Genomic DNA, 24,437 nt, shown 5'->3' on the forward strand with positions numbered 1-24,437 from the left:
TTTTGCGGTTTTCAGGACTTCTACTTGAAGTAAACGAATTAAGTACTATTTGATACCATAAGGACACACTTTTATTTCTTTTATTTTTCTGCAGTAGCTACATGTGGATAGGAAGACTTTTTCAATAGTCTACTCCCCAAAAAGAGGACTGAAAATTTTCATTCAGTCCCTTGAGATAATAAATACATTCTCCACTGTAAGGAAAACACCACAAAATCTCATTTTCTGGGATGTTCATAGTCCTAAGAACCCTCTAAACCCTTTATTACTGAAACAATAAAGAATATTCTATTTAGAGGGTAACATCTCACAGCCCAAACAGCCCCCTTAGAAACAACTCTGAAGGAAAGCCTCTCCTAGAGTGGTGTGTGTGCAAGAGAGATGGAGAACAAATATGAGACAATAAGAAGTATCTGCAGATGTGCGTGCAGGGTGATGTATAATACTGAAAGACGGAAGGCTGCTGGTGGAGGAAGAACTGCGGTTCATTCTCCAGAGGGAAGATGAATCTGTGCGTCTGGCGTGGTTTTAAGAAAGCTTCTTCCACAGGATGGGAATATTGGGAAGCAAAGTCTAGCACGACAGAATTAAAAGAGCGAGAGCAGGTGACGGCTGAATTTCTAGTGCCTAGAATGGTCCTTGATTCACACGATGCACTCGATAAACAGTTGCTGAATGAATGAATAAACGCGGGGCAAATGGAATTTCCTATTGGGGGAGAAGACGTCCTGTAAGGTAGGTTCTGGAGAAAAAACGCGAAGAATAGTGAGGGGAAGTGCCAAACCCTTAGTGCCCGGAGGAGAGGATGGAGGCTGCGGGTTTCGCAAGGCACTGACCAGAGAGAACTCGGTGCCGGGCCAATTGACTCGGAAGGGGATGTCATCGCTGAGCGGGGGAAGTGCGCGGCCGCCGCCGGACGCCTCCAGAAGGCCACAAAGGACCAGTAACAGAGGCCCACCAGGGATAAGGCTCCGCGCGCCGCCGCCTCCTTCCTCCATCCTCCGCCGCCGCTTTCTCCAGCCGCCGCCACAACCTCCTCTGCCCACAGAGGAGAAGAGGGGGAGGAGGAGGAGGAGGCGGCGGGACTACAAAGCGCCAGGGGAGCCGGGGACCCAACCGCCGCCACGTCTCCTTCCGGAGAGCCCGGCGACACCGCCTCCGCTCTCCTGAGCCTCCCGCCACCGTTTCCGGGGCAAGCGGCATATCAACATCCGGGGCCGCGGAGCCATCCGCCTACGGAAACCGGGACGTTGGCCGGGACTGTCTAGACACTGCATCCTCGCGGAGTAGACCTTATTCTGCGGCGTACAGGAAGAGGGCTCCCGGAGGCCTGGCTTCGAACCTACTTTTTCAGCAGAGAGGCGGAGGTGCGGCGCGTTGGTAAGTTCGGGAGGCAACTGAAACCCCCCTTCTGCCTTCTGAGCGCCTCTCCAGCTGGGGGGCGGCGGATCGGCCCGCACTGCTGTAAGAGCGGGAAGAAGAGTGTGAGCCATAGATGAGAAAATTCGAGGTAGCGATAAGTGAGAAGTGACAGTGTTCCTGACTAATCTTCCCTTTCTTTGCGTTTCTTTCATTCTATTTCAATGCCTGTGGTATCTGTACACTTCATCTCTCCCTCTTGAAGCTTCTCTTCTGCCTTAAGCTTTTCTCTGTCTGTTCGGCTGTCTACTGTGGTCATCTCCGTACTTTGTAACTTCTTAACTGACGCCGGAGTGAGGAAAACCAGCGTCCTTATTCTGAGAATACTGTGATCCTCCGAGTTGTCGTGGGCAGAGATTGGCATCACAGCCCCGACTTGTTTAACCCACGTGCGGCTCTTTATCCTAGTGTTGAAGTCTTGTATTGTTGTTTTGTCAAGCAATCCAGCAAGTTTCTTACGTGAGGTTTAGGGTTAAGTGAATGTGAGCTAATGACTTCATTCCAGTCTGTCAAAAAGTTTTGGATACTTCTTCCTCTCCTTTAAAAAAAAACACGAATCTGTTTTAACCTCCAGTATAATGGAGTTACCCAGTGTTGACAGAGCAATTACCAGTCTCAGGGAGGTCGGAAAAGCTAGACTGTCTTGCTAGATCTCTAAAGATAGCCCCCCCCCCCCATTTGAACCAAATCAAAAGGAAGGAAGAGCAGTCCGTTTTTTCATCCTAAAAGTTTTCTTGTTAACTTAAGAATCTACAGTATTGATAGGCAAAGAAAATTATTTTTTTTTCCTGAATTGATGCATCATTGAGCAAAACATTTTAACGTTTATCAGACGCTTAATATGTGCAGATAGTTGGCATTGATAAAAATAGCGAATAAATGGTTCTCTGCTCTCAGTCACATAATCTAGCAAGGGAGATCACACAAATAATTGCAACCTATTGTAATAATAATAAAATAATAACAATTTACATTTATTTAGCATGTTCTTTGCCAGGCATATTTCTAAGTACTTTATATATGTTTAGTCTATACTTAGGTACTATAGGTTAGACAGTGGAGAGATACTAGAATGGAGTTAAAAAGATGGAAGTGAGGAGCTCTGGGGTTGGTCAGGAAAGGCCTCCCAGGAGACGAGACATTAGAACTGGGGTTTTAAGGATTTATAGGAGTTCATCTGGCAAGAGGAGAAGTCCATTTGAAGCATAATCCTCCTGCATGGTCCATTAGGACTTTTTGGTGTGGCTTTTTAGGTTCAAGGGGAGAATTCACTAACGTGAATCTCTTCATTCACTGAATTGAAGGATTTTGTAAGGTTCCTGGCCAACTCTAAAATACCATGAATCCTGGTTTCTCAGAGCTCTATGGCTTCCTCTTCACCAGGCTGCAGTTCAGAGGGGAGAGGCAGAATCCAGGAGCCCTCGATGAACCCGGTATGAGAAACACCACAGAGCAACAGCTGTTCCTCCACAGACGCTGCATCTATCTGTTCTTTCATTTGTTTGAATTCCTTTGCTCTGTTTTCTAGCTTGCTGATCCTTTCTTCTCCCCTTCCAATCTGGTGTTGTATGCCTCTGTTGTATTTTTCATTTCATCTGTTTTGCCTTTCATTTCTGTAAAATCTGTTATTTCTCTTTGCATGCTTTCAGATTCTTCTTTATGCTCACCCAGTGTTTTCTTAATATATCATCACCACCTTCTATTATTAAAACGTTTTCATCACCCAAAACAGGAACTCTTTACACATTAAAAACAACTCCTTATACCTCCTTCCCCCAGCCCATGGGAACCTCTAATCTATTTTTTATCTCAGTAAATTTGCTTAGTCATTTAAGTGGAATCATAGAATATATGATCTTTTGTGTCTGGCTTAACTTCATTTAGCATACTGTTTTCAAGGTTTATTCATATTGTAGCATGTATCACATATAACATTTTTTTTTAATTAAATTCAGTTTTATTGAAATACATTCACACACCATACAATCATCCATGATATACAATCCACTGTCCACAGTATGGTAACATAGTTATGTGTTCATCACCACAATCTATCTCTGAACATTTTCCTTACATCAGAAAGAACCAGAACAAGAATAAAAAATAAAAGTAAAAAAAGAACACCCAAATCATCCCCCCATCCCACCCCATTTGTCCTTTAGTTTTTGTCCCCATTTTTCTACTCATCCATACACTAGATAAAGGGGGTGTGATCCACAAGGTCTTCACAATCACACTGTCACCCCTTGTACTCTACATTATTATATAATTGTCTTCAGGAGTCCAGACTGCTGGGTTGGAGTTTGGTAGTTTCAGGTATTTACTTCTAGCTATTCCAATACATTAAAGCCTAAGAGGTGTTATCTATATAGTGCATAAGAATGTCCACCAGAGTGACCTCTCGACTCCATTTGGAATCTCTCAGCCACTGAAACTATTTCGTCTCATTTTCCATCGCCCTTTTGGTCAAGAAGATACTCTCAGTCCCACGATGCTGGGTCCACATTCATCCCCAGGAGTCATACTCTGCGTTGCCAGGGAGATTTACAACCCTGGGAGTCGGGACCCACGTAGTGGGGAGGGCAGCGAGTTCACCTGTCGAGATGGCTCAGTTAGAGAGAGGGCCACATCTGAGCAACAAAGAGGTACTCAGGGGGAGACTCTTAGGCACCATTACATACAACTTTAGACTCTCCTTTGTATCACATATAACATTTTAAGCCAGATGAAGATAGGCTTCAGGGCTTCCCTGCTGGCTTTGCTTTGACTTGACATTAAGAAATGTTATATATATATATTTGGAATTTTAGACTAAAATTGAATATAAACAATACACAATTACATTTTGTACATATTGCAAAAATAACATTCATTTTTTCCAGATGCTTGTAAATTGATAGTATCTTAATCATTTTTTTTTTTTTTCTTTTCTAACCATTGTTCAGCATTTAATGTGTATTAGCGTGCAGTGAGGCAATGTGGGACGAACATTTTCTAATTGGGAAAGGAGATGCATACTGTTTTTAGAATATTGTTTCAGGGATTTGTGTAGCTCAACTGGAGAAGCCTTACAAATAGAGAGTTGTAAAGAGGCTGAAAGAGTAGGCTAAAGATTGGAAGCTATCTAAAAAATGGTAATTGAAGGCCATGATTTGATGAGTTTGTGCATCGGATAAAGAACACTCTAAGAATTGTAGGTAGAAATAGAATGAAATGTTCTGCTCTTTTGGTCTTAGTGATAGGCGATGGTTGGTCAAGCATCTGATGCATTAGAGTGGTAAAAACAGATGAAAACTGAGTTTTTTGGATGACTCAGGAAGGGGTCATTGGAGATAGAGACTGCACCAATACTGCAGAGTGAAGTAAGATTGGAGGGCTTTGAGACAAGTTGCTAAGGAAATGGAACACCATACAGTTGAAAAAAATTTTTGTGAAGGATGAGAAAAATGGAAGAAAGAGAGAAATTGTAAGGTAGAGTGGTGTATGTATGTGTATGTGTGTGTACATATATATCCCATTAATTTCTAACATCAGAAAAACCCATCTTTTTTTTTAATTTTAGTATAAGATTAATACATAGTGAATGACAGACTAATTATTAGTGGACGAGACTTGTATAATATAATTTGTGCTCTTCTAGGCTTAATGAATTTTTTCATGTAATAAATAAAATACATTTATTTAAAAAGGAAAGGAATAAAGGACATTATAATGCCAAGGACATTTTTATATTAAAAATGCCATTTTTTTAAACTTAAATTTGAAAAGGTTTCATTTAATACCTGAATAACAAGAAAATTTACAATTAAGGCTGAAATCTTGTCTGTGTTACCTTACATTTCTAATCACATATTATTTTAAGTTTTTATGTTTTAAACCATGGTTACAGAATTACCTTACAGCATATAGAGAAGGCAAAACATTATCATATATTTACTGGACTTCTGATTTAATTCTCTATGACTTCAGAACAGTATTGTAATATGAAACAATAGAATAATTTGTACTCTGATGAAAACAAGAACCAGACTAATTCTGTCACTGTATTATTCTAAAGAACTCACTCCTAATGAGCAGAAGTTCAATATCATATAGTTAGAAAATCATGCATACTATTAAAACTTGAGTTTTTCTTTAACTATATCTTAGTATTTTGAATATGTTTTCAGGACACTTGCAATCAAACTACAAATTTAGAGGATATTCTAAGTACAACATAAAAATAAATAAGATCGTCAAGTTAATACATTTCCAAATCATATTGCCTTTGTGCACTGAAGCTGTTTTCTGAAGACTAAAAACTGCTTGTTTTGAAAAGTCAATGACTAAGTTTCATATGCAATTGAGGTTCTGTTTTCCTTCTAAACGTTCCTTTACTAATTTTTCCAAAGAGAAAAGATGCTCGTCCGCATCTTCTGGCACAAGATTCCTAATAGAATTTGCAAGTTCAAAAAGATATTCTGTATTTTTTCCACTTGGACCAGCTGCGTTAAAAATTTGTTCCGCAATATCTTCCAGAGGGGCAGGTCCAAGATAATTAGGATTATCACATGTTCCAATATACAGCAACACACTAAATGGTTTTGTGGTGGGATCTTTTGGATAAAAAATGACTGTTGAGGTCCTGTAGCCTCCTTTCTCTCTAAAGTCAAGGTATGCTTTTACTTCTTCTTCCTTTCCTACTGGCAGTTTGTAAGCAACACCCCATACACAACCCTGTGGAAAAATGAAAAGAATATATCATTTAGCATTTACAAGGCTAATTAAAATAGATGAAGATGTGTTGGGACCTAGGAAGAAATCTTGTATGTTCTTCTAAGTGTGGGTTTGCTTCACTAAATGTGCACTGAAGAGGTACCTACAAAATAATAAAGGAAATGGGCATTTTAAATTATTTATTCTGAATAATTTCTTTTGTCATAAATAGCAGGATATTTATCTTTGCTTAAATTTTTAAAATTAGGCTTTTTTCTTTCTTTTTAATAGGACTGAAATGAAAAATAACAGGTTTTCATTCAGCCATTAAAAATATAAACATGTCATGGTATAGAAGCATTGTAGGTAACCTGGAGCCTACCTCAGGGGCTGTCTGGATGTGAGCGTTGGGGTCCTGGCTGGGAGGGCTTTGATTCCCCATTCCCCTTCACCAGAGCTGATGGTCACTTTTATCCTTTCATGTATTTGGTGTTTCCTTGTATGAAGGGTTCTGTGTTTTAAAAGCTCTGTAATAAAGTAATCAATTACCTAAGTCTATAGCAAATTCATTTTGTTCCTTTAGTAATTACCTATCAAATATCCTTTGTAAGTTATTACATCCAGAACACTAAATGGCATCATCTTTTGTCAAGTGAATCCATGAGCAAAGTGTCAATAAAAACAATGTACTCCGACTACAAAGAACTTATATTGGGATTTCTTTTTAGTATTAATTAAATATCTGTGAAATAAACAAGATTTATGGTTTATAATACAGATTTAATAGACAACCTTTAATTAAATTTAAACATTAGATTGGTAGGCAACTTTTTGACAGAATTAAGATTCTATAAAAACAAATGCTTATAAACAAAGTGTTTATTAACTGTTTAATTAGGAGTTATAGTTACAGTTTACATATTATCTTTTTTAATGGATGCTTTTCCTAGTGTAAATTATGATAGCATTTCCTAATCTACACTATTATTTATCTGCTGTTGCTAACTGGTTGATTTTTGTATATCAAAGTACTTTCCAAAGTTAAACCTTTAATTTCACAAAATAAATTTTTGAATCCATATCCCAGTAAAATGATTGAAAATATTTAAGAAACTAAGGATTATCAGGTAAAAACAGTATTTTTTTTTTTTGGTGCTTTAAACCTGTTTAAAAAGCACACTGTATCAGGTGCTGTGGATAAAATTAGACACTAAAGAAAGAATTCCTGACTGGGATTTCTGCTAAATGATTAGACCCCTAGCAAAAATGGATAGAGCTTTAAGGGTTCCAGTTGATTGTTAAAACTAACCTGAAACTATCTGGGGCTATCACCAGTAATACTAAAAGAGAATGCAAAATTCTCAGTCAACAAACTCATTAAGGGAAAAAAAAAAAGCTACATGCCATTTGGTTTCATTTTGTTTTCTACCCTGCATCCTGCATCTGCAGCTTTGTCCCACTGACCTCATTTTCCAAAGATATGAAAAGAAAAATACAAATACAAAGAGGAATTCTAAACTTAGTATGGTTCAAGTTGTCTGTTACGAGTGTTAATAAAATTTAATTGGTCATTAAAACTGAGAAACATCTTTTAACCATTTATATGATTAAAGACTTATAGAAAAAGAATAATTATACCATACCTCAGGATCTTCAACAAGAGTCACAACTCTTCCAGGCTGTTTTAAAAAAAGTAAAAAAATGATAAATTTTTTTCTGAATTAAAGTTCTTTAAGTGTTAGCAATTTATTGTTGATATGAAATATTTTAGCGACATTTGCTCATACTAAGTACTTATTTTTTGTGGTAAAGTGTTACTGGACAAGGCAATGGATTCTTTTGTCCGATGCGCTCAAATGACCAATTTCTGAGACATGGGAGTTTCAAAGAGAGAAAGAGTTTTATTGCTAGGCGTGAAACAGGAGAACAGATGGCCTATGGGTCCAAAATCTGTCTCCCTGAACTGCAGTAATTCTGATAGTGTTATAGTATCAAAAGATGGGCAGGTTTTAGGATAATTAGTGCAATGGCCATAGATGATATAATTGGAAGTGATTTAATTATTGAGCATGTGCAGATTGATTACATGTTTAGTCACAGAACGTGTAAGAAAATGGCGGCCTTAATATGATGATGGGTGTGATTTTTAGTATTGTGATGAAGTATAGGTGACTTGTGGGTTAAAGTTTAAGCTACTGGGCATGTCAGGTGGGCCCGTTGCGGTCGCGGTTGCTACTTCTAGGGGGAGAGGCGGCCGGTAGCCGAGCCCTCAGCTCTCGGGGCTGCTCAAGGGGTACCGGCGGCGGGGGCTCTTTCCCGGAGGCGAGGGCGAGGCGGAGGACGTGGCCAGGGTCCTCGGCGAGAGGCGTGCAAGGAGGGCGGCGATAGGGACGAGACACTCTTCATCCAGTAGGAGTATGCGCCAAAGAGATTTATTCAGGGGTGATTACAGGTTATATAGGCTGGTAAGAAGGGCAGGGCTGGAAAGGAGGTGAAGCAGCCTTAAATGGCAATATTGAAGGGATAGGGGCTAGGATTGGTTCTGAGAGAACGCCGGAACCGTTGCAGCGGGGCGGGGGTTGTTCTGGCCACGGGCATGCGCGCTGGCGGTGGCAGGAGTGGCCTTGGCACCAGGGAGTGAGTGGGTAAGATAAGGAAGTGGGGAAAGGGCAGTTGGGAGAAAGGCGGTTTCCTCCGGCAAGCCTCCCCTGCCAGTGGCATTTTGGGTGAGGAAAAGGGAGCTGCCTTGACCTCGCTCCCCAGGCTCGGGGGGGCTGCAGAGGGCACTCACGCCCGTACCTACTACCCTCCCCAGGGGGTGATCAGGTCCCCTGGCCCAGGCCCGGCAAGCCGAGGTACAAGCTCAGACACCCGCAATTCCCCTTTCTTTTCTAATTAGAGGAAGAGGCTTTACCGGAGAGGTCCGCTAAGGGTGAGGGAAGGGGGAGGTCAGGGAAGGGAAAAAAGGGGTTGACGGTGGCTCAGCGAGGCTGGAGCTCAGTGTTGGTGTGGTGCCCGGGCGCTTGCCAATGGCTTCACTGCAGCGGGCTGGGCGAAGGTGAGGGGTTTAAAGTTCAGGGGTTCAGAGAAGCTGGAACTCGAGGTGAGAACGATGTTCAGGTGATTGAGAAGGGCCTCGCAGTTGGCGAGTCGACCGGTGGCGTTGAGGTCGCGGAGGGTTGGCTGTCATCTTGGAGTGGGGGGCGTCAGAGGTGGCGAGTTGCTGATACTGGATTTGCACGAATGAGGAAAAAATGGCATCTGTTTGTTTTCTTACAAGCTGGACAATTTTGCGGATGAGGCAGGGTCCTAAGATGAGAGCTAGAATAATTATTAATAAGGGGCCAAGAAAAGGAAGGATGTATGGGAGGATGGGAGTGAAAAAACTGGACCAATAACTGGTGGCTTCACGATCTCTTTTACGCTTTTCCAGTCCCTCTCGGACCCTTTTCAGGCTATCCTCGACGAGACCTGTGGAATTGGCATAAACATAGCACTCTTCTCCTAGGGCGGCGCAGAGGCCTCCTTCTTTGAGGAGGAGAAGGTCAAGACCTCGGCGGTTTTGGAGCACTACTTCAGAGAGGGAATTGACAGAATTTTTTAGATGGTGAATAGCGTTTTGTAAGTGATGAATGTCTTCGTCAACAGCCGCCCTGAGGTGAGTTAGGGCGGAATCTTGACTGGCTAGTGCAGCGATTCCGGTGCCAGCGCCTGCAAGACCTAGGAGGGAGGCAATTGTAAGGACGGTGATGGGCTCTCGTTTTTGCAATGGGGCAGGAGCTGCAGTTTTTTCTAGACGGAGGAAGAAGTCTTCTTCGCTGTGGTATAAGACCCTAGGGATAAGGACAATTAGGAGGCAAGTTTCTTTATATTCATTGATGACATTCGTGCTGAGACAGGGGGTAAGTCCTGTAGAGGAGCAGAGCCATTGGGAGGAGTTATGAGGAATGAGAAATTTTGCCGAGCTGCTGGGAGATGAGTAGCTGGCACAGGCAGTGAGGTCGGGAGAGTTCCTGGAGCGAGGGCGGACGCACTTTCCTGTATAGGAGACTGAATGAAAGGTTAGGGGGACGGCAGAGGTATTCCAATTGCATTCCAAGGGGTTGTTTTCTGTGCTTTCTGAAAAGGAGAGGTTGGAGGCAACGGGCTCGTATAGAGAGGAAGAGGTAGAGAGGCAGAGCCAGCAGGAGGAGGTAAAATTGGGGTTGGAGGAGTTTACTGAGGTAAAGGCGGCTTGGATGAGGCTGAGGAGGGGAGAGGAATAACGAGAAGGGGGCAAAGGAAGCTGGGGTGGTGGGGTTGGCGATGCGTTGTTTGCAGCTGAGGTGCGGCTGGTTGGAGTTGAGGTGAGGCTGGAGAGCTGTGGAAAAAGGGGGTTAATGACCTTGTTGGGACTAATGTTAAAGGGCTTTTTTTAATAGTATCTTTCTTTGGTTGGTTTATTGCCTCCTTTTTTATTAGAATAAGTGATTCTCGGTCGGTTCCTTTCTCATAGATTTTGAAGCCCTAAGTTTGACCGAGTAACCAGGAGGGATTAGTGGGGAGCTGCACTGTAAGATTAAGATGTGTGCAGGATCTCTCACTTTCTTGGCTGAGCCAGTTAACAGTAGGGAGTTTGCACCCTGTAGGGGTCCACTTTAAGGTAAGGTAATGATTAGGAACAGGAGGCTTCCAATTAGTGGTTAGTGTTTTATACCCCCAGTATGCACAGTAGTACTCGTTGGGGGAATTACAGTACGATTTTCCAGGATTTGAGGATGGGCACATATAATATTGGGCCTGGGGATCACTTACCTTTTGAGCGCAGGTTTCTTCGACTCTGGAGACAAAGGTGGCGAAAGGCTTACTCGGCTCCTGGAAGAGCTTGGTGAATTTATTAGGCCGACAGGCAGAGCAGTTGGCAAACGCGCGTAAGGCGATGCCTCTGAGGATAGTCCAGAAGGTGGCAGGGACATTAATATAAGCAGACGCATTTAGAAATGCTCCAGTGCCCAAATAGGCTTTAGGGGGATGATAGACTCCAAGGGCTGCGTCTTGTTCACTTTGCTGAGCTGCTTCTGCCTGGAAGTGAGCACGCCAGTCAACAAACTGACCGGGGTTAAGAATGGAACAGGCAAGCGAGGCCCAGTCTTGGGGGATGCAATAGTCCATGCCGAGATCCTGCAGTATTTGGGAAGCGTATGGGCTACCTAACCCGTCCTCCTTGACGGCCCTGCGAAGCTGCTTGATAGTATCTGAGTCAATGGGATACCAGTCATACGGTTTCTGTGGGGTGGGGGCAAGGTTAAGAGGAAAGCAGCGAAAAGCACGAGAGAAAGGAGGACGCGCTTGCAGAAGGCTTGGCGCGGGAGTGAGGGTAGGGGGAGCGTTGCTCCAAGGGCTGCCTTGAGGTGTAGAAGGCAGCCAGGGGTTGTTAGCCGGTTAGGTGGAAGGAGCGGCGGCAGCTGCCGGTAGCGGCTCCGAGGGGGAGCTCGCCGAAGGGGGAGGTGGGAGCGGGAGGCCCCAAGCGTCGCAAGATGGCGGCGCGGTGGGCGTGGCTAAGATACAAGATGGTGGATCAGCCCCGCCCTGTGAAAGGGTGGGGCCCAAGGCATAAGATGGTGGACTAACTCCGCCCTGTGAAAGGGCTGGGTAAAGCATATGCGGTTTCCGGCTCAGCTTAGGGCTGATGTCATCGCCGGAGCATTTCCTCCCCTCGATGGAAGAAGAAGGAGGAAGTTCGCCATCTTGGCGTGGCGCAGTGTTATTTTGCTTTTTGGGAGTCACCTCGAGCGCGTTGTTAATCTGCTCGACTAAGGACTCCGTGTCTGAGTCATGATTTGAATTAGTATCGCTATCTGAGTCTGTTGGCTGGGTTGATAGGGCCTCCTTGGATTTAACGAGGCCTCGATCAGGGGGGAGGGAGCCTTGAAGGCAGGAGCGGATGGTTATCAAGGTGGGGAGCAAGCCGGGAGGGAAGCGCTTGCTCTCATGTTCCATGGCATTAGTGACCCGATCAATAAGACGATCATAAGTAACAGGGTCCCAAAGATGGCAAGTGGTGAGCCATGGGTTAAAAGGCAGCAGGAGGTCCCAGTACACCTGCAGCTGCCGGACAGACACTTTACAGCGATGCGTATCTAGGAGACCCGCTAGAGCACGAACTTGAGGTGCCTGACATGTAGATATACGATTGCCCATAGCTGAGGGGGGAGGAGGGGGGGTTACTCCCGAGCCGGGCCGGCCGGCTGGCGGGGAGGAGGAGGAGGAGTTGTTTACCGAGCAGAGAGAATGAGATAAGCTGCGGCCGCAAGGCCGAAGGAGACGGCGAGAGCAGAAAGCAGTGCCCTTTGGCAACGGGAGCAGTTAGGGGGGGCGGTTGCAAAGAGGCACACAGCACCAAATGAGGAAATAAAAATACAAAGAACTACAGCAAAGAAATGGAGGGGAAGAGGGAGAGTGTTAGGAGGAACAGGGGTCATAGAAGTGCGCATACAAGAGGACGAAGAGAGCGTGGGGGAAGGGAGGAGTTCCTACTGGATGAAGAGAGCGTGGGGGAAGGAATGAGCGGCTTCGGAGCAGGGAACCTCCCACGGCTCCAGAAGCGGCGAAGGAGAGGCGGCCCTACCTTGCAGGCGAGGAAACGGGAAGCTGGAGAGGCGTCCGGGCGAGCGATCGACCTGCTGAACTGTTGTGTGGAGACGGTCCTCACACGGGGCACCAGTTGCGGTCGCGGTTACTACTTCTAGGGGGAGAGGCGGCCGGTAGCCGAGCCCTCAGCTCTCGGGGCTGCTCAAGGGGTACCGGCGGCGGGGGCTCTTTCCCGGAGGCGAGGGCGAGGCGGAGGACGTGGCCAGGGTCCTCGGCGAGAGGCGTGCAAGGAGGGCGGCGATAGGGACAAGACACTCTTCATCCAGTAGGAGTATGCGCCAAAGAGATTTATTCAGGGGTGATTACAGGTTATATAGGCTGGTAAGAAGGGCAGGGCTGGAAAGGAGGTGAAGCAGCCTTAAATGGCAATATTGAAGGGATAGGGGCTAGGATTGGTTCTGAGAGAACGCCGGAACCGTTGCAGCGGGGCGGGGGTTGTTCTGGCCACGGGCATGCGCGCTGGCGGTGGCAGGAGTGGCCTTGGCACCAGGGAGTGAGTGGGTAAGATAAGGAAGTGGGGAAAGGGCAGTTGGGAGAAAGGCGGTTTCCTCCGGCAAGCCTCCCCTGCCAGTGGCATTTTGGGTGAGGAAAAGGGAGCTGCCTTGACCTCGCTCCCCAGGCTCGGGGGGGCTGCAGAGGGCACTCACGCCCGTACCTACTACCCTCCCCAGGGGGTGATCAGGTCCCCTGGCCCAGGCCCGGCAAGCCGAGGTACAAGCTCAGACACCCGCAATTCCCCTTTCTTTTCTAATTAGAGGAAGAGGCTTTACCGGAGAGGTCCGCTAAGGGTGAGGGAAGGGGGAGGTCAGGGAAGGGAAAAAAGGGGTTGACGGTGGCTCAGCGAGGCTGGAGCTCAGTGTTGGTGTGGTGCCCGGGCGCTTGCCAATGGCTTCACTGCAGCGGGCTGGGCGAAGGTGAGGGGTTTAAAGTTCAGGGGTTCAGAGAAGCTGGAACTCGAGGTGAGAACGATGTTCAGGTGATTGAGAAGGGCCTCGCAGTTGGCGAGTCGACCGGTGGCGTTGAGGTCGCGGAGGGTTGGCTGTCATCTTGGAGTGGGGGGCGTCAGAGGTGGCGAGTTGCTGATACTGGATTTGCACGAATGAGGAAAAAATGGCATCTGTTTGTTTTCTTACAAGCTGGACAATTTTGCGGATGAGGCAGGGTCCTAAGATGAGAGCTAGAATAATTATTAATAAGGGGCCAAGAAAAGGAAGGATGTATGGGAGGATGGGAGTGAAAAAACTGGACCAATAACTGGTGGCTTCACGATCTCTTTTACGCTTTTCCAGTCCCTCTCGGACCCTTTTCAGGCTATCCTCGACGAGACCTGTGGAATTGGCATAAACATAGCACTCTTCTCCTAGGGCGGCGCAGAGGCCTCCTTCTTTGAGGAGGAGAAGGTCAAGACCTCGGCGGTTTTGGAGCACTACTTCAGAGAGGGAATTGACAGAATTTTTTAGATGGTGAATAGCGTTTTGTAAGTGATGAATGTCTTCGTCAACAGCCGCCCTGAGGTGAGTTAGGGCGGAATCTTGACTGGCTAGTGCAGCGATTCCGGTGCCAGCGCCTGCAAGACCTAGGAGGGAGGCAATTGTAAGGACGGTGATGGGCTCTCGTTTTTGCAATGGGGCAGGAGCTGCAGTTTTTTCTAGACGGAGGAAGAAGTCTTCTTCGCTGTGGTATAAGACCCTAGGGATAAGGACAATTAGGAGGCAAGTTTCTTTATATTCATTGATGACATTCGTGCTGAGACAGGGGGTAAGTCCTGTAGAGGAGCAGAGCCATTGGGAGGAGTTATGAGGAATGAGAAATTTTGCCGAGCTGCTGGGAGATGAGTAGCTGGCACAGGCAGTGAGGTCGGGAGAGTTCCTGGAGCGAGGGCGGACGCACTTTCCTGTATAGGAGACTGAATGAAAGGTTAGGGGGACGGCAGAGGTATTCCAATTGCATTCCAAGGGGTTGTTTTCTGTGCTTTCTGAAAAGGAGAGGTTGGAGGCAACGGGCTCGTATAGAGAGGAAGAGGTAGAGAGGCAGAGCCAGCAGGAGGAGGTAAAATTGGGGTTGGAGGAGTTTACTGAGGTAAAGGCGGCTTGGATGAGGCTGAGGAGGGGAGAGGAATAACGAGAAGGGGGCAAAGGAAGCTGGGGTGGTGGGGTTGGCGATGCGTTGTTTGCAGCTGAGGTGCGGCTGGTTGGAGTTGAGGTGAGGCTGGAGAGCTGTGGAAAAAGGGGGTTAATGACCTTGTTGGGACTAATGTTAAAGGGCTTTTTTTAATAGTATCTTTCTTTGGTTGGTTTATTGCCTCCTTTTTTATTAGAATAAGTGATTCTCGGTCGGTTCCTTTCTCATAGATTTTGAAGCCCTAAGTTTGACCGAGTAACCAGGAGGGATTAGTGGGGAGCTGCACTGTAAGATTAAGATGTGTGCAGGATCTCTCACTTTCTTGGCTGAGCCAGTTAACAGTAGGGAGTTTGCACCCTGTAGGGGTCCACTTTAAGGTAAGGTAATGATTAGGAACAGGAGGCTTCCAATTAGTGGTTAGTGTTTTATACCCCCAGTATGCACAGTAGTACTCGTTGGGGGAATTACAGTACGATTTTCCAGGATTTGAGGATGGGCACATATAATATTGGGCCTGGGGATCACTTACCTTTTGAGCGCAGGTTTCTTCGACTCTGGAGACAAAGGTGGCGAAAGGCTTACTCGGCTCCTGGAAGAGCTTGGTGAATTTATTAGGCCGACAGGCAGAGCAGTTGGCAAACGCGCGTAAGGCGATGCCTCTGAGGATAGTCCAGAAGGTGGCAGGGACATTAATATAAGCAGACGCATTTAGAAATGCTCCAGTGCCCAAATAGGCTTTAGGGGGATGATAGACTCCAAGGGCTGCGTCTTGTTCACTTTGCTGAGCTGCTTCTGCCTGGAAGTGAGCACGCCAGTCAACAAACTGACCGGGGTTAAGAATGGAACAGGCAAGCGAGGCCCAGTCTTGGGGGATGCAATAGTCCATGCCGAGATCCTGCAGTATTTGGGAAGCGTATGGGCTACCTAACCCGTCCTCCTTGACGGCCCTGCGAAGCTGCTTGATAGTATCTGAGTCAATGGGATACCAGTCATACGGTTTCTGTGGGGTGGGGGCAAGGTTAAGAGGAAAGCAGCGAAAAGCACGAGAGAAAGGAGGACGCGCTTGCAGAAGGCTTGGCGCGGGAGTGAGGGTAGGGGGAGCGTTGCTCCAAGGGCTGCCTTGAGGTGTAGAAGGCAGCCAGGGGTTGTTAGCCGGTTAGGTGGAAGGAGCGGCGGCAGCTGCCGGTAGCGGCTCCGAGGGGGAGCTCGCCGAAGGGGGAGGTGGGAGCGGGAGGCCCCAAGCGTCGCAAGATGGCGGCGCGGTGGGCGTGGCTAAGATACAAGATGGTGGATCAGCCCCGCCCTGTGAAAGGGTGGGGCCCAAGGCATAAGATGGTGGACTAACTCCGCCCTGTGAAAGGGCTGGGTAAAGCATATGCGGTTTCCGGCTCAGCTTAGGGCTGATGTCATCGCCGGAGCATTTCCTCCCCTCGATGGAAGAAGAAGGAGGAAGTTCGCCATCTTGGCGTGGCGCAGTGTTATTTTGCTTTTTGGGAGTCACCTCGAGCGCGTTGTTAATCTGCTCGACTAAGGACTCCGTGTCTGAGTCATGATTTGAATTAGTATCGCTATCTGAGTCTGTTGGCTGGGTTGATAGGGCCTCCTTGGATTTAACGAGGCCTCGATCAGGGGGGAGGGAGCCTTGAAGGCAGGAGCGGATGGTTATCAAGGTGGGGAGCAAGCCGGGAGGGAAGCGCTTGCTCTCATGTTCCATGGCATTAGTGACCCGATCAATAAGACGATCATAAGTAACAGGGTCCCAAAGATGGCAAGTGGTGAGCCATGGGTTAAAAGGCAGCAGGAGGTCCCAGTACACCTGCAGCTGCCGGACAGACACTTTACAGCGATGCGTATCTAGGAGACCCGCTAGAGCACGAACTTGAGGTGCCTGACATGTAGATATACGATTGCCCATAGCTGAGGGGGGAGGAGGGGGGGTTACTCCCGAGCCGGGCCGGCCGGCTGGCGGGGAGGAGGAGGAGGAGTTGTTTACCGAGCAGAGAGAATGAGATAAGCTGCGGCCGCAAGGCCGAAGGAGACGGCGAGAGCAGAAAGCAGTGCCCTTTGGCAACGGGAGCAGTTAGGGGGGGGCGGTTGCAAAGAGGCACACAGCACCAAATGAGGAAATAAAAATACAAAGAACTACAGCAAAGAAATGGAGGGGAAGAGGGAGAGTGTTAGGAGGAACAGGGGTCATAGAAGTGCGCATACAAGAGGACGAAGAGAGCGTGGGGGAAGGGAGGAGTTCCTACTGGATGAAGAGAGCGTGGGGGAAGGAATGAGCGGCTTCGGAGCAGGGAACCTCCCACGGCTCCAGAAGCGGCGAAGGAGAGGCGGCCCTACCTTGCAGGCGAGGAAACGGGAAGCTGGAGAGGCGTCCGGGCGAGCGATCGACCTGCTGAACTGTTGTGTGGAGACGGTCCTCACACGGGGCACCAGTTGCGGTCGCGGTTGCTACTTCTAGGGGGAGAGGCGGCCGGTAGCCGAGCCCTCAGCTCTCGGGGCTGCTCAAGGGGTACCGGCGGCGGGGGCTCTTTCCCGGAGGCGAGGGCGAGGCGGAGGACGTGGCCAGGGTCCTCGGCGAGAGGCGTGCAAGGAGGGCGGCGATAGGGACGAGACACTCTTCATCCAGTAGGAGTATGCGCCAAAGAGATTTATTCAGGGGTGATTACAGGTTATATAGGCTGGTAAGAAGGGCAGGGCTGGAAAGGAGGTGAAGCAGCCTTAAATGGCAATATTGAAGGGATAGGGGCTAGGATTGGTTCTGAGAGAACGCCGGAACCGTTGCAGCGGGGCGGGGGTTGTTCTGGCCACGGGCATGCGCGCTGGCGGTGGCAGGAGTGGCCTTGGCACCAGGGAGTGAGTGGGTAAGATAAGGAAGTGGGGAAAGGGCAGTTGGGAGAAAGGCGGTTTCCTCCGGCAAGCCTCCCCTGCCAGTGGCATTTTGGGTGAGGAAAAGGGAGCTGCCTTGACCTCGCTCCCCAGGCTCGGGGGGGCTGCAGAGGGCACTCACGCCCGTACCTACTACCCTCCCCAGGGGGTGATCAGGTCCCCTGGCCCAGGCCCGGCAAGCCGAGGTACAAGCTCAGACACCCGCAGCCCGTTTTGGTTAGACCCAGCTTCGGTTATCAAGATAACTTTGGACTTGGTGTGGGTTAGTTCTGTGCTGACCCAGGACCCTTCATTAGTAAACATTAGGGGCTGTCTTTGGTGATCAGAAGACTTGAAAGTCAAAAAACTGGATTAATGGGTACAAGAGAAGGTTAGTCACAAGGTTTCTACAATCACAAGGGCATGAGATAAAGTGCCTTATACAAGCATTATCGGAAATGAAGGCAGCTGGATTACAGTTCAGGTTTCAGGTATTTCCTTTCGTCTAGTCTAATATACCAGAGAATAACAAGGAATATCTATATAATGATTCGGTAATCATAATCAGCCCTTAAATCCTAACTTCCTGGTTACAAAAATTTAAAGTGAAGAAAGAAAATCTATCTTGGCCATTCTAAAAGATTTCCATCAATTTCTATATATTAGGTATATTATGTTAAGTTAAATGGATATATTGTATCTAAAATGAAAGGCAAAATGAAACAGCAACTAAATAAAAGTTCTGGTCATATTCTTCCCCTTGGGGAAAAGAGATTGTTCGAGTTTTATTAGAGAACAGAACATTATGTTCCAGGGTAGGGAGGTGGTTCTCAAACTTTAGCATGGCTCAAAATTACCTAGAGGGCTTGATAAATACACTGCTAGGCTATAACCTTAGGGTTTTTGATTCTGTAGGCCTATAGTTGACTGAGAATTTGCATTTAGAACACATTCCCAGGTAATGCCAATGATATTGGTTTTGGATCACACTTTGAGAAGCACTGCTATCAAGGTATGCTAAGGGATCTCAAGTGAAAGAGAATAATGAGTGATTTACACTTCTAAAGTTATGAAATGCTCTGTCCTTTTTATTATGGTAATGGATGTTTCCGGTTAGGCCTATTTCCCTTTTTACATTAATAAATGAGCTTGACATTGCCCTATATAGGGGTTAATATTAGAACAACTGGCCTATTCATATATTTCCTTGTACATGGGACAGTTAGATCACGTGGTGTTCTAGGCAATTTTATTTTTCCATTTTGATTTTAACACAGGTTAGCTAATAGTTATTTAGGTAACCAGATGCTCTTATTAAAAAAAAGTATAGAATGAAAATAAGCTTGACTTTGTATCATTAAAGTTGAGACTGGAATGAAATATTATCAAGGCAAAACACTTTTCTTATTTCAACGACTGGAAAAAAACCTTTGTGTTTAAGTTGAAAGCCTTGAAGTCCAGACTTGGAATGTTTTATAATGTAAGCTACAAAGGTTACTTAAACCACTGGCTCTGAGCTTTTCTTTATAAGATTCCTACCTGGTGCCAAAAGCCATGTGTCTGTCTGCTGACATGTTACTATAATTAGTGAGAATGTTGAATTGTTAGCCACAATTTTTCTTACTTGTAGACTCCTTGTGTAGCACATGATGAACACAAATCATATAGATATTTGTGTCATCTTTGTTGCTATTTTCTTCTAGTCTTTGTCCATATGTGTAGATATTTCATAATCATGGAACATATAGGATTTTGGATTGTGATTTCTCATTTAATTACATTTTTCTATGTTAATCTCAAATTTTAATAGTTGCAAATATTCTGTTAACTGTAGTGTACACATTCCTGCTTTGTTAGATATTCAGACTTCTGACTTTTCTATTTAAGATAATGCTACAGTGAGGATACATATATTGTTGATATTGTCATATTTCATTTTTCCAGTGAATTAGCTACTTATTGAACGCTTACTCTTGCAGAGAAGATAAAACCTTGATTCTTGCTTTCAAGATCTTATATTGTAATTATGGAATAAAAACTAACTTCTGAAATAGAGTTTATGGATTTATTAAGTGCTTAAGCATTCTGGGTATTAGGAAGACAGAAAGGAAGACAGAATTCTGGCAAAAAGGCACCATAATTCATGCTTCATTAGTGAGGGCATAGAGGCAGGACTGCACTGGGCAAAGTGCCCCACTTTAGCAGAGGGTTCCCATATGTGGGGGAGACAATTCAGAAAGATGACTGGAAAAATAGGGTCGAGTCAGATTTGAACAGCCAGCAAGAGGGCTTGAAATTAGGGGCCAATGGGACATATGAAACCACTGATAATTGGGGAAAACTGGAAGGCAAGAGCTTGTGGTGTCTGAGCAGCAGGTGACTGACATGATAAAATAAGTGTTCGAGAAAGATTAGGTTGGTAATGTGTGTAGTATGCAAATTAGAGTGGAAAGAGGAAGATGCCGAGTAAGAAATATTCGTGGTCCAATTAAGTTCTGGACTCAACCTCTCCTTGTCTCCCTAGCCATCAATTCTTGGCAGTTGACTTTTGAGTATCTTCTGAATCTGGATCCTCTTCATCCTTTGGGATCTCCTTATCATTCTGTCTCTAGTTTTGTTTCCCTCTGGTCCGTGTTCTACGTGGCCCCAGAATGATTTTCTCATGTAAAAATTAGGCCAGTCACTACTGTGCTTCAGATTCTTCAGGGTTGTGATATTCCATAGGATAAAATAAAAATTCCTTAGTATGACAACTACTACAAACCTCACTTCTTAACCACTTTCCCCTTAAGCTCTGCTGAATTATTTATAACTCTTATAAACCTTCATATCTTTGAATGTGCTGCTGCCTAGTGTGGAATGCCCTTCCCCCTTTTATATCCCTGAGATACCCTCCTGCCACTCCCTCCATATAGCCTTGGCTGATTCCCCAGGGAGCCTTAGCAGTTCCTTCTTCTAAGCTTTCATTGTTCCTTTTATTAATTTCCCTTATAGCACCTATCATCTACTTATGTGCTCAGTAGTAATTGTAGGTAGGAGGAGGAGGGGTGTGAAGTCCTGGACTTGGGTGGCGGCAATTAGAAAAGAAAACAAGAAGCAGGTAGGAAGTAATTTTAAGAGACCCTGTGACTTCTTATACAGAAATGGAATAATGTTGGCACTACTGATAACTTGAAAATATTTTGTAAAACTTAAGCCCTTTGCCTGTACAATAAATACATGTTTTGAGAAACAGTGTGAAATTGTAAATGCACTTACATGTTTTTTTGGCATTGAAACTGAAAAAGGGGTCTTTCAATCTGAATGGGATTGGTGGATGTTGTGAAATATTTGAGCAATGTTTTCATTGGGTAATGAGTAATGTTTCTGATCTAGAAAAATTAGAGATTTAGTAAATGTTCATGATTATGTCTTGTATTAAAACGTTTCTTCTTTGAAATTGTAATAAATTCCCTTTGATGCTTGAAAAGTATTTTACACTTTAAAAATCCTAATTTTGGTGAGAAACTGCCAGTTTTGATATAGAAAAGGGGATACTTAAACTTTGGAAGAAATTAAAGTTTAACAAAGTTAAAAAGAAAGCATAATTTAATAAAGCAAGTAAGATCAATATTTTTCCCACAAATGTCACATTAACACTCTGTGGAAATGAGCCAAATACTCGTTTGGTAATATCACATTTTATATGTTAATGAGAAGGCTTTTCAGATGACTAATTAACCGGGAGCATATGTTGCTATAAAAAAACATAGTCCTATATAGCATCTATGTCATCCTTCTATTTGCTGGATATTTCTGCAGCCTTTTGTGTTGTTTGTCAGACAATTAACATTTATATAAGGCTGGCAACCCATTTTAGTGAAAAATGTGAAGTAAAATTATGATTTCTTTTCAGATTTTTTTAAAAAACAGAACAGTATTTTTAGAAAATGTTCAGTACTCACATTTTCCTTTAATTTGCTACAGTGGATTCTTTAAATAAAAGTAAGGATAAAACTATCAGCCACTGCAGTTTTTTCCCCTGGCTTTCCTTGGCTACATTTTAGTAAATTTAACTATAAATAGATATTGGCTTTTATAGTTCCCGTCTCCTTTTAAAGAATCATGAACTGTTGTATTGACTTTACAGTTTCTTGTCCTCAGTCTGTTCTAACAGTGTACATATCCTGATGTGCTACATACAAACACATCATTTTGGTTGACACTAGAGTAACAAAATATGCTATTACAACCACATACTTAAGTATTTAATACTTAGACATTAAATTGGAGCTTGGGCTAAGGCTTTCCTTTTCAGAATGACAATTATAAGTGTCCATATAAAAAGTGACTGACAATTCAAAAGGCACTTTATTTAACTTAGTTATCTTTAATATTGTTTTATAACATTCTTTGAAATACTTTGGTCGTGAACTTTCTCTTGGCCTTTATGTATGCTATTGCCCTAATTCACTCCTTCCTTTTTCAGTCATTCTTTCCAATATCTCCGTATGTCAGCATAGTCAACTTTATAGAAAATTCTTAACTGACCAACTCTAGTTGAGTTTGAATGGCTTCTAACTTAAGTTCTTTTCATGATTTTAATCTATGTCCCTTTTTTGAGCAGGCACAGACTGCTCTCTAGAGCCTTTATCTCCTCCTCTTTCCATGACTGCAGATATTTCTTTGGAATTAACCCCCAGGTCTTCTCACATCTGATTTCTAGCATTTTTAGATTTTGTGCTTTGGGGCCAATATTCATTTCTTTAAAAACATAGTAATCATATAAATCTTAACAGAATATTTCAGAGAACATATAAACAAAGTAAATTTTCTAACTCTTCCAAAAGTTGGAAAGTTAACTAAAACAAGTGTCCAAGATATCCAAAATATTACTCAAAAAGTAGGATTAAAATTTGTTGTTTTGCATCCAATACAAGGCTGATCTGCACAAGCAGTAAGGTGCTACTAATTCTGCTACTAACTAATATGCTACACATATATTGAGATGAATGTGTTTGTATGACTGATTGAAAAATGGATCAAAGAACTTCTATTTCCCATTCATAATTAAGGAGGGACATAAATAAAGTAACATCTTTAAAATGCTGTCTACAGTAATAGGTTTGGTACTGTTACTTAAACCAGGAATTATTTTTAACTTTTCTAGTAACTGACAACCAAAGGGATCAAAGTAAGCTCCTTAATAACTAGAGAGAATGTTGGAAACTAGTGCTTCTGTGACCTTAGATGTCATAAAATAAAGCAATTAGAAATGTTTTAAAGAAACACCAGAAATAAAAACCAATGAAAAGTCTGCCAGAATGCAGAAATGCCAACAAATTTAATCGCTAAAAAGTTAATTTATACGTTGATTTTTTTCGTGGTGACGCGAGATTCATCCTACCCCGGCCAGCTCCGCCTTTTTTTTTCTTTTTTTTTAATGGCAGAGGTTGCCAAGGAATCGGTGCCCCCTCCCTGTACGTCAGGCCTTTGCGATCTTGTGTGCCTGTGCTCGCGCGTTTTGCCTCCTCAAGAAACTAACCACCAGCATCTTAAATGGCTTCGGAAGGAGAACCCTTTATTTGGGAGGGCAGGTGACTGACGAGGGTGCACAGATGTTGAGAGCGTAAACCCTACCCATCCCCATCCCACATGCTTGGTTCCCGTACAGCTGGCCCAGGAGTTGGGAGTTGTAGTCGGGGGCAGTGAGCCCGCGTGGGCTGGGGTTTGCTGGTGCCTCACCTTGCCTGGAACCCCGCGGTGGTCTGTGCTGCCCTGCCAGAAGCGCCTGTTGTAGCCTGTGATGTGCCCCACCAGCTTGTCCTGATAGGGAAAGTCCGCCTTCCAGATCAGGGACCCGTAACCGAAAACCCACATTCTTTCCTTGCTCCACTACCGGCCCCTTTGCTGCGGTCTAAGCCACGCCGGCGGGCAATGTAGTCTCCTGGAAGTGAGTAAGCTGTGCGTGCGCAGGTGCGACGGCCGTCCTGCTTCTTCTGTCGCAAAGCATACTGGGACTTGTAGTTGGAAGGGCGTTTTACCACTTGGTCTCAGTCAACATTATTTCATTTCCTTGCTTGTGGGTCAAGTAAGCAAACGGTCTGTCTGCAGCCTCCTTAATCATCGGAATCGTCTTATGGTGCCCGTGTGCATGCGACTACATTTCCACAATCCTTTTCGGAGATTTGTGCCTCTCAAGTTAGAGCTGCCTGGTTTTTTTCTAATACAGAAGGGGAAGGAGGCGAGAAAGGGTAGGAGTCTTGGCTGGTGCTGTCCAGATACTGAGAAGCGACGTCTGAACATGGCAGTTGGCACATAGAAAGACATTTTGTTCTACTTTGAAAATGGGATTTCTGCCCATTTTGCAGCGGCCAGAGGAGCGCAAGCCGGGAATGTAATCCCTATTTGACTTTATTTACAACAGTTGTTTTTCTTGTTTTTTGCCTTTCAAATAAAAAACAGAATGTTCACGAGGAGTTTTAATACCTGTGAAAGAGCTACTATTTCAACGAAAAGTGTTTATGTATTTAATTTTACGTGCAAAACGACCTTATTCATCTTTAGTATTCTCATCAGTTTACTCAGAAAATCGCAGGCAAAGGTTCTTAATTTGGGGCTCATGGACAGACTTTGGAAAAGGAAACTCCTGAAATTGTATAGACAATTTGGGGTGCATGTACATCTTTCTGGAGAAATTTTTGTAGTTTTCATAAAACCAG

The 24,437-nt window shown here is 44.8% G+C and overlaps 3 protein-coding genes across 9 annotated transcripts in view; 1 reads left to right on the forward strand and 2 right to left on the reverse strand.

The window, feature by feature from the left end:
- The window catches only part of ERLEC1 (endoplasmic reticulum lectin 1), a 46,740-nt gene extending 45,563 nt beyond the window's left edge, over positions 1–1,177 (reverse strand). For all 4 annotated transcript variants that reach the window (XR_005212484.1, XM_037807753.1, XM_037807752.1 and 1 more), the window contains exon 1: positions 837–1,177. Coding sequence is in view for 3 of the 4 variants with exons in the window: in XM_037807753.1 (XP_037663681.1) it covers positions 837–998 (162 nt within the window). In the remaining variant the exon portion in view is untranslated. The remainder of the gene's footprint in view (positions 1–836) is intronic.
- Positions 1–24,437, forward strand: part of LOC119512926 (probable G-protein coupled receptor 75) — a 237,164-nt gene that overhangs the window by 82,191 nt on the left and 130,536 nt on the right. Inside the window, exon 1 of one of the 3 annotated variants that reach the window (XM_037807747.1) lies at positions 924–1,380. The exons of the other annotated variants lie outside the window; for them this stretch is intronic. The gene's annotated coding sequence lies outside the window, so the exon portion shown is untranslated. Of the gene's footprint in view, positions 1–923; positions 1,381–24,437 lie in introns of those variants that run through there. 3 annotated transcript variants of the gene reach the window in all.
- On the reverse strand, positions 5,127–23,779 carry CHAC2 (ChaC glutathione specific gamma-glutamylcyclotransferase 2). Of its 2 annotated transcripts, XM_037807756.1 has the most exons (4): positions 23,461–23,520; positions 7,758–7,793; positions 6,497–6,641; positions 5,127–6,135 (listed from the first exon to the last, which is right to left on the reverse strand). In XM_037807756.1, the coding sequence occupies exons 3-4, from the start codon at positions 6,554–6,556 to the stop codon at positions 5,752–5,754; spliced, it is 444 nt and encodes a 147-aa protein (XP_037663684.1). In that variant the 5' UTR covers positions 6,557–6,641; positions 7,758–7,793; positions 23,461–23,520; the 3' UTR covers positions 5,127–5,751. The 2 variants fall into 2 exon arrangements, with proteins under 2 accessions (XP_037663684.1, XP_037663683.1); XM_037807755.1 differs by lacking the exon at positions 6,497–6,641 and having other exon boundaries at positions 23,461–23,779.

Source organism: Choloepus didactylus, chromosome 17 (assembly GCF_015220235.1).
Source record: "Choloepus didactylus isolate mChoDid1 chromosome 17, mChoDid1.pri, whole genome shotgun sequence".
NCBI classification, from domain to species: Eukaryota; Metazoa; Chordata; class Mammalia; order Pilosa; family Megalonychidae; genus Choloepus; species Choloepus didactylus.